Genomic DNA, 9,335 nt, shown 5'->3' with positions numbered 1-9,335 from the left:
TTAGGGGTAGGATACCCACTCTTTTGTTTAGTCATGTGAGGTTTTTGTCTTTGTGGTTGTAATCGCGTATGAATACATGGCGTCTTTTGAGAAAAGTTCACTTATGGCAAGCCTTAATGTGTATGAATATAACCTATGTGATTACATAAATGCTTGAATGTCTCTCCATGCGATGAATGCTCCTTGCATCATATTGAATAACTAGGAGATATCATCATAGTATTGTTATATTAATGATGAACTCCCTTCTGATTCAGGCCATAGAAAATGCCGCCAAGGAGAGAGAACCCCGAAGTTGCACGACTTATGTCAGAGAAACTATTGGCCGCACTACCCAACATTGTCAGTCAAGTGGCGGCAGGGCTTAATGCAAACCTATCATCAAACCCTGAGTCTAGACTACCCAGAGAATGCACTTACAAGTCCTTCAGATCTTGTAATCCAAAAGAATTCCATGGGACTAAAGGGGCTGTAGGATTACTGACGTGGATAGAGAGTATGGAATCCGTCCTCCATATTAGCAAGTKCTCTGAAACAAACAAAGTGGAATATGCAGCTTGTTTGTTGCAAGGAAGGGCACTCACCTGGTGGAATGCATTGGTACAGGCCAGAGGTCGAGAAATGGCTAATCAACTTCCATGGGAGGAGTTCAAGAAGCTCCTCAAGGCCGAATACTGCCCCAAAAGTGAGCTCCAAAAGTTAGAAATGGAGTTATGGAATCACGAAATGAAATGGGATAATATAGTGGCATATACAGCTCGATTCCATGAGTTGGCAAATCTAGTGCCACACCTAGTGACACCAAAGGAAGTTCGCATTGAGAGGTATGTTTGGGGGTTGGCACCAGAAATTAGGGGAAACATCACCTCGGCCAACCCGAAAACCCTTAAAGAAGCCATCGATATTGCCACCAAACTCACGAATAACGTGGTTCGTTTAGGAGAATTCACCAAGGGGAAAAGAAAGGTGGAGGAGCATGGAAATCGAAGACTTGGGGGAAGATATGACAAGAATAGGAGAACGATAGGAAATTTCAGAACGTAGACTCAGACGGTGAATCAAAGAGACAAGGCCAAGTGCAATAGATGCAAAACCCGCACTGGGGAAATTGCATCACTTGTCAAAGGTGCCATCTTGGGGGTCATACAGCAAAGGATTGCCGGAAACGATTGTGCTTCGATTGTGGAAGTCCAGATCACATGAGGAACGTTTGCCCAAAAAGGAAACAAGGATCCAATGCTGGCCAAGCTCGAATGATCAGTCAAGAAAATCCAGAGAATTAGGCTCGGGGCAGATCATTTGAAATCGGGGCCAAAGAAGCCAGAGATGATCCCAATGTGGTCTCAGGTACGTTCCTTTTGAATAATGAATTTGCGTCAGTTCTATTTGATTCGGGAGCGGATAGAAGTTTTGTATCCCTGGATTTTAAGCAGAAGATTAACCTAAAATCCTAGAGGCTGAAAGAAGCTTATGTAGTTGAGTTTGCCAATGGCCAAGAAWTTARGGCYAGAAATATRATCAAGGATTGTACDMTAAGTTTAGCYAATAAGRATTTTAGCMTAGACCTTATTCCTATCGAGCTAGGAAGCTTCGACATAGTTGTAGGCATGGATTGGCTATCCAAAAATCGAGCTGAAATTGTCTGTTCAGAAAAGGTTATCAGGATTCCTCAAGAGAGAAATGAACCAATAGAGATTCAAGGAGACAAGTCGGACCGAAAAACTAAAATAGTATCCTGCACAAAAATGCGGTAGTACTTGAGGAAGAAGTATGTTGCATTCCTGGCACATGTTATTGATAGGAAGGGCAGGGAAGAAGATATCGTTGAGGTCCCTGTAGTTCGGGAGTTTCCAGATGTTTTTCCCAAAGATTTACCAGGGCTACCCCCGCAAAGACAAGTCGAATTCAGTATCGACTTGATCCCTGGGGCTGCCCTAGTGGCAAAGGCACCATATCGTCTGGCACCTGCGGAGATGCAGGAAATGTCAAAGCAACTCCAGGAGTTGTTAGACATGGGATTTATTAGACCAAGTTACTCACCATGGGGTGCGCCGGTTCTATTCGTCAAAAAGAAAGATGGGTCAATGCGAATGTGCATTGATTACAGGGAACTTAATAAGTTGACCATCAAGAATAGATACCCCCTCCCTCGAATCGATGACCTGTTCGATCAACTCCAAGGTGTTGTATACTTTTCCAAGATTGACCTTCGGTCTGGATATCACCAAGTAAGAGTGCGGGAAGAGGACATTCCCAAAATAGCCTTCAGGACCCGGTACGGTCACTACGAGTTTATGGTTATGCCGTTTGGGCTAACTAATGTGATGGCTGTCTTTATGGATTTAATGAATAGAGTCTGCAGACCTTACTTGGATAAATTCATAATTGTTTTCATAGATGATATACTGATCTATTCTCCAAGTAAAGAGGGTCATGAACAACACCTGAGGTTAATATTGGAGCTACTCCGGGGCCAGAAATTGTATGCAAAATTTTCCAAGTGTGAATTTTAGATTCAGGAAGTACAATTTCTTGGGCACGTAATTAACGAAAGAGGGATTCAGGTGGATCCTGCCAAGGTCGAGGCCATTAAGAACTGGAAGGCCCCAAGAAACCCAACAGAGATTCGACAATTTCTTGGTTTGGCAGGCTATTATCGAAGATTCATTGCAAATTTCTGAAAAATTGTGCAACCACTCACTGCCTTAACCCAGAAGACAAGAAGTTTGTCTGGAGTGAGAAACAGGAAGAAGCGTTTGAGACTCTTAAGCAGAGGCTATGTCACACACCGATCTTAGCCCTACCTGAGGGTTCGAAAAATTTTGTGGTCTACTGTGATACATCGCATCAAGGCTTAGGACGCGTGCTAATGCAAAAAGACAAAGTTATTGCGTACGCCTCAAGGCAACTCAAAGTGCATGAAAAGAATTACACTACGCATGATCTCGACTTGGGGGCAGTGGTGTTCGCACTTAAAATTTGGAGGCACTATCTGTACGACACCAAATGCATCATCTTCACTGATCATAAAAGCCTTCAGCATATTCTGAAGCCGAAAAGAAAGGGTGAAACCGTCAAGGGTACGAGCCATGGGAATGTTGGTTCAAACGAACCTAAAAACGCAAATTCTCAAAGCTCAACATGAGGCATTGAAACCAGAGAATCTGAAGGATGAGACCCTGCATCACCTAGAGAAGGAATTCGAAACCCGAGTGGATGGAGTGCATTACTTCAAGGACAAAGTTTGGATACCAAGGAGTGACAGCCTCCGGTCTACAATTATGGAGGAGGTCCATCGTTCCAAATATTCGATTCACCCAGGATCCGATAAGATGTATAAAGAGATAAGAGAATATTACTGGTGGCCAGGAATGAAAAGAGACGTTGCCATMTACGTAAGTCGRTGTATGACCTGTGCAAGAGTAAAAGCTGAACACCAGAAACCATCTGGTCTTCTTCAACAACCTGAGATTCCCCAATAAAAATGGGATCAAATATCAATGGATTTCGTTACAAAGTTACCAAGAACAAGGAAGGGATACGACTCAGTTTGGGTCATAGTGGATCGACTTACGAAATCCGCACACTTTCTGCCTATTCGATAAGATTTCAGTACGGAAAGGTTGGCGCAGTTGTATATCAATGAGATTGTGTCGCGGCATGGAGTACCTGTTTCTATSATTTCAGATAGAGACAGCCGCTTTACTTCCAGGTTATGGCAATCGATTCAAAGGGCATTAAGCACGAGATTGGATTTAAGCACTTCATATCATCCTTAGACGGATGAACAAACGGAAAGGACGATTCAAACATTAGAGGATATGTTGTGAGCCTGTGTGATAGACTTTGGAGGTAGTTGGGATACCCATCTACCATTGGTTGAATTTTCTTACAATAACAGCTATCATACCAGTATCCAATGTGCACCTTTTGAAGCCTTGTATGGCCAAAATGTAGATCCCCACTCAGTTGGCAGGAAATTGGTGATAGGCAACTGAACAGGCCTGACATTATCCAGGAAACAACCGACAAAATCGCAATCATCCAAGAAAAACTTAAAGCTGCAAGGGATCACCAGAAGAGCTATGCCGATAATCGAAGGAAACCCTTGGAATTTCAAGTGGGTGATAAAGTTCTTCTAAGGGTATCACCGTGGAAAGGGGTTGTGTGCTTCGGAAAGAAAGGAAAGCTTAGTCCAAGGTATGTCGGCCCATTCAAAATACTCGAAAGAGTAGGACCAGTTGCATACAAGCTCAGCTTACCTCCGAAGCTTAGTGCCATCCATGATACATTTCATGTGTCGAATCTTAAGAAGTGCTTAGCCGACAAGTCTTTAGTTCTACCTCTAGAAGATATTCAAGTTAATGAACGGCTATGTTTTATCGAGGAGCCGATAGAAATTCTCGATCATAAGGTTAAGCAATTGAGGCACAATCAAATCCCAATTGTAAAAGTTCATTGGACTTTGCGGCATGGACCGAAATATACATGGGAAAGAGAAGATTCCATGAGAAGCAAGTACCCAAATCTATTCCTTAACAAGTTTTGATTTGGAGTGAACAGGTAAATTTCGGGACGAAATTTCTCTAATAGGGGGAGACTATGACAACTGTTAAATTTGAACTTCCAGGTTAGCTCTTATTAAGTTTATATTAGTGTTATTGAAGATAATTTATAAGATTAGGAGTTAGTTAGATTAGATTGGCCGAAAAATTTCTAGAGTTTCCGGTAGTTGCTTAGCAAGTCCGGTTCCGACCTGTAACTATCTGAAACATCCTATATAGTGCCAAATGCTCCAATTTATACCCAATTTATATAAAACACAAAGTTTTAGTGTTTTAAATATAAAACCTTTTTATTTAAATGAATTTAGCCAATATAAATACCATATAAATACCATAATTCTTCCATTTAAAATTAATTTCTCACCTTTTCAATTTTTGAAACTCCTCTCCTTCTCTCTCTAAACTCAAGAGTCACCTAGAACCATCTTCATCATCCTTCATTTCAGCCGAAATCTTCATCTTTTCTTCATCAAAATAGCAAGGATTTTGAAGATATTGCATCGTTCTTTTCAACAATCAAGGTAACAACTTCATCTCCATCTTTTTCTTGCAAATTTTGGGGGAAAAACCCAATTTTCATGCATTTTAAACTACTATCTTCTAACCTCCAAAAATTCTGAGTTTTAAGTAGAGATTACACACCAAAAACATGTAAAAATATTCATATGATGGTGGTGATCTATGACCCAAACATTAGAACTCAAGAAAATAGGTAAAATCATGTTGTATGTGAGTTTGATTCTTAAAAATGGCATTTTTAAGTGCTGACAGATTATGTACATGTGCATAAATCGTCCATATCTTGAAAATAATATGTTCAAATGTTATGAATCTTCTTCTAAAAGTTTATTTATTGAATTGGGGTTGTAATCCAATTGGTCTCACTTAAAAACATTGAGTTTTGACTCTCCAAATACTCAAAACAAGATATATGTGCATCTGGGAGTTTTTCAGTAGGTAAACCCTACTTTAAACAACCATAACTCTCTAAATAATCATTCAAAATCATTGATTTTTCTTCTGAAACTTCATTTAATGAGTTACCTTTCAAATGCCACTGATTTCATTCAAAAATATGGTGCTTTGAGGTTTTAACTACTCAAAACAAAATGGGTATGCAATCTGTCTGAAACTGACAGATTTGTATATACTTGTTCTAATGACCATATCTCTTTCAAAACTCGATGAAAAAGGATGATTCTTCCTTTGAGAGTTAACTATATGAGTTATATTCTGCATTCAAGTGGAATCACATGAAAATATGGAGTTTTGATCTCCAAACACCTAAAACACTTTAGGTGTGCAAACTGTAAAACCATCAGTAGGTAACTCCTATTTTGTATGCTAATATCTCTTTATTTACTTGCTCTTAGTATATTATTCTTCTTCTAAAATGTTCTTTTATGAGTTAGGATTCATATGAACCCAGTTTCACTCAAAAATATGAAGTTTTGAGGCATTAACCAATTTAATTAAATTAAGTGTGCAATCTGTCAACTAATGACCGATGTGTGCATGTAACTTTATGGTGCCATATCTTCCTCTTAACTCATCCAAGATGAGTGATTCGTATTTTAAAAGTTTCATTTAGGTGTTAAGTTTATAATCCAACTTGAATTTCTGCAGAACACTTAGTAGAACTCTTAAAATGAGTATTGTACTAACATAGTGTAATCTGCCATACCAACTGTGACATATTGTATTGCATAAATTATTTGAATCATTATTGCATGTCCAAAATGCATGAAATTTGGTCACAATGACCATAACTCAGTACTATACCCCACATAAAAAGATAGGAAATTATGTCATTTTAGAAGTCTCTATAAATTGATCATTTTAGTACTAGTAGTTTCTGTCCAAAAATGAGATTTTGGAATTATTTTATTTTATAAATTTTGATCATTTATTGGATTATAACATTACTTCCGGTATAAATTACTATATTAACGAGCATATGTGCATTATGTATATTTGGACTATAGATAATCAAGTTGGACATATGTAGACACTTATGGACTTAGGACTTATTAATCCCCATAAGTAGTTTTAAACTCGTAAGTGACGGTTTTGGATATTCCTCTTTGATAGGAAAACGTTAAGCTCGTGTGGGGACCGTATCGTATTTTTGATTAGCGGAGCTTGGCAAAAGGGTGAGTTCTCACGGCCCCACTTTTAAATACTTGTTTACTGTTTTGGGGGAAAGCATGTGATTAAGCAGACTATGTATGTTTATTTGCCTACAACCTCTGGACTAAGGAACTGCTTAGTCGGGTTTACTATGTTTTGTTTTGTCAACTGATATTGCACTTAGAATATTGCCAAATTGATGTGCTTGGGAGTATATTTTTCCAAATAAAATTCCCTGTCCGTAAAAGCTACTTGTTAACTCGGGTACATCCCCGGGCCGTGGTATTGTGGATAGCCGCTATTGTCTTGTCTAATCATGTAGAATTTGGACCACCACTGAATTAGTACTTCTACGAACTGTGGAACCTAAGTAGTGTACGGGCTACCTATGGTTGTTCGTAAATTAATGGGGCAAGTTGGTCAGGTAAGGCTCAGTAGCGTCTCAAGTTATACATCGTGAAAGATTTACATTTATTAAGTGCAAARGATTCGCATAAGTTTGCAAATATTTGGTTTATGCATTGAAATGTTTTATGCATATGAAAACTCGTGAGCTCACCAACTCTTTGTAGTTGACTTGTTTTTGTTCCATGCTTTTCAGGTGGTAAGTAAGATTTGTCTCAAGTGGGAGCATACTCGTGTCAAAGCTGATTTAGTTAGAATCGGAAGTTTTTGCAAATGAAGAAATTTATAAGATCTTGGTTGTAAAATTTAACTCACTTTATTATGTAAAACTTAATGTTGTTATCTATTAATAGTCATTGTGACACGCTTGCCTGTTGCACCTCGCGTTTCCGCTTTAGCGGGGTGTGACATTCTCCCTCTGCTTCAGGCATTAAAGTGTCCTTAGTCCTCTCTTCTTCGTCGGATGTTCCTATGCGTAACGGGGTTCGAGACACTGGTTCTAGTGTCTCACGTATACGTCTGTACGCTCTTCTAATCTCCTTGGTCTTCATATAACTCATTAGCCTCTTTGGAATAGGCCTCTCTGCATCATAACCCTCCTTGTTCAGTGTAGGCCTGTATTGAGTGAGCACGTTCACCTTGTGAACAGGTAGACGACCCACATCAACGTTGTCGTCGTCGAGAGCAGGTCTTAGGAGAAGACCCAAGAATCGTGGAAACAATAGAGACGACAACTGTCTTCTTTTGGCCACTTCTTGACACTTTTTGGCCACGGAAGCCTTGAACTCTGTGTAGAGTATCAAGGAGTAGTCAAGATATAAGTCGAAGAAGATACCGTAAATGATTTGAAGTATGTTCGTTGAGCACATGTCGAGGCTTCCTATCTTCCCTGTCAGCGATCTGTTAACCAATGTGAAAAGAATGTTCCACATTGGTGTTAGGTATTGATGGGGATATTGTGACGGGTACTGGATGGCCTTATTGTACCCCAAAAACTTCAAAAACGCCACTATCTCGTCCCCATATGGGAGAGGGGTGTACTCAGACTGCTGTAAGTCGGTTTTCGTTGGGATTTCAAGAACCCGCGAAAACATGGATCTTGAAATTCGAACAGTAACGAATTCCTTGGCGGCAGAGTCATAGAAATCTCTAATGATTCCTTTTTGAGATTCAGTTACGGCACAGGATTGCCAGTATTGTTGGATAAACCTTTCAGGGACAAGGTCATCCGTATTTATCAAGGTTGGGTTTAAAAAGTGATTTTGGAGGATATTGATGATGGGATGGTATTTGGGTTGTCGAAGTTTTCGAGTTGGAGGTGAAGGGCATGGTTATTACGTTTAATAGGAAGAGGAACCAGGTTTTGACTGGTATCTTCCACAGTTTTATGGGTTGTAGTGTGGATTTGGGAGTTTCCAGATTCTGAGGAGGACATGGTTGCAGGTGTTTAGAATAAAGAAGGGTTTACAGGAAGGTAGGGTTTCAAGAATCAGTTCTTGAATCGAGTAATAGGTTGGAGGAAAAGGTTTTTGGGACTTACTTGACAAACAGGATGAACGTTGAAAGTTTGAATGGGATTCCGATCACTGGTTTGAGAGCTTCAAAGTTTAACAATGGCGTTGAAGGTTGAAGACGACAGGAGTTCTTGAAAATTTTTGTAAGTGTAACAGATTAATTTGGGGGTAAAATTTGTTTAAATAGAATAAAATAAAAACACTTGAGTGTTTAGTGCTCCAAATGTCAGGTAAAAAACTGAACCGGTTTTCTCACAGCCTGTGGGGCGCGCCACGTGGACTGCCAGCTGCAAGTAGCGCCTCCCACATTTGAAAAATTATTTTCACAGGCGGGGATGCTTCACTGTGACATCCGCCATTTTTGAGCCTCAGGTTAGCTCCTTTATAGGGATTCTATATTTAGAATATTATTTTATTATGAGCTAGTCATGATGATTAGAATTCATCTGGCTTAGTTCCCAAATTATAGATTAAGAGAGCGTTGCTTCGTCCGGTAACTGATAAAGTTAACTTATGTAATAACAAATATATTAAAATGCTCCAAATGAAATAAAGTGGATATTATAAACATCTAAATTAAAATACGAAAGTCTCATTTGAATGTCCAAATAATTTTATCAAAAGGTGGAGCTTTGTGTTAATAATGTCATTTTTTAAATATATATATATATATAATAATGTTTGGCAAATTGTATTTTGATTATAAAATAATTGGGCTTAT

The 9,335-nt window shown here is 39.1% G+C and overlaps 1 protein-coding gene across 1 annotated transcript; it reads left to right on the top strand.

Moving 5' to 3' along the window:
• The first annotated feature begins 267 nt into the window (after positions 1-267).
• Positions 268-1,044, top strand: LOC112503723. The gene has a single exon (XM_025107715.1). It carries the CDS (start codon positions 268-270, stop codon positions 1,042-1,044), a length of 777 nt encoding a protein of 258 aa, XP_024963483.1.
• Positions 1,045-9,335: the final 8,291 nt, after the last annotated feature.

The sequence above is a fragment of the Cynara cardunculus genome, unplaced genomic scaffold, assembly GCF_001531365.2.
Source record: "Cynara cardunculus var. scolymus isolate 2C unplaced genomic scaffold, CcrdV1 Un_Scaffold_3670, whole genome shotgun sequence".
Lineage (NCBI taxonomy): Eukaryota > Viridiplantae > Streptophyta > Magnoliopsida > Asterales > Asteraceae > Cynara > Cynara cardunculus.
The sequence above is the reverse complement of the archived record's forward strand: the minus strand, read 5'-3'. Positions and strand labels throughout refer to the sequence as shown.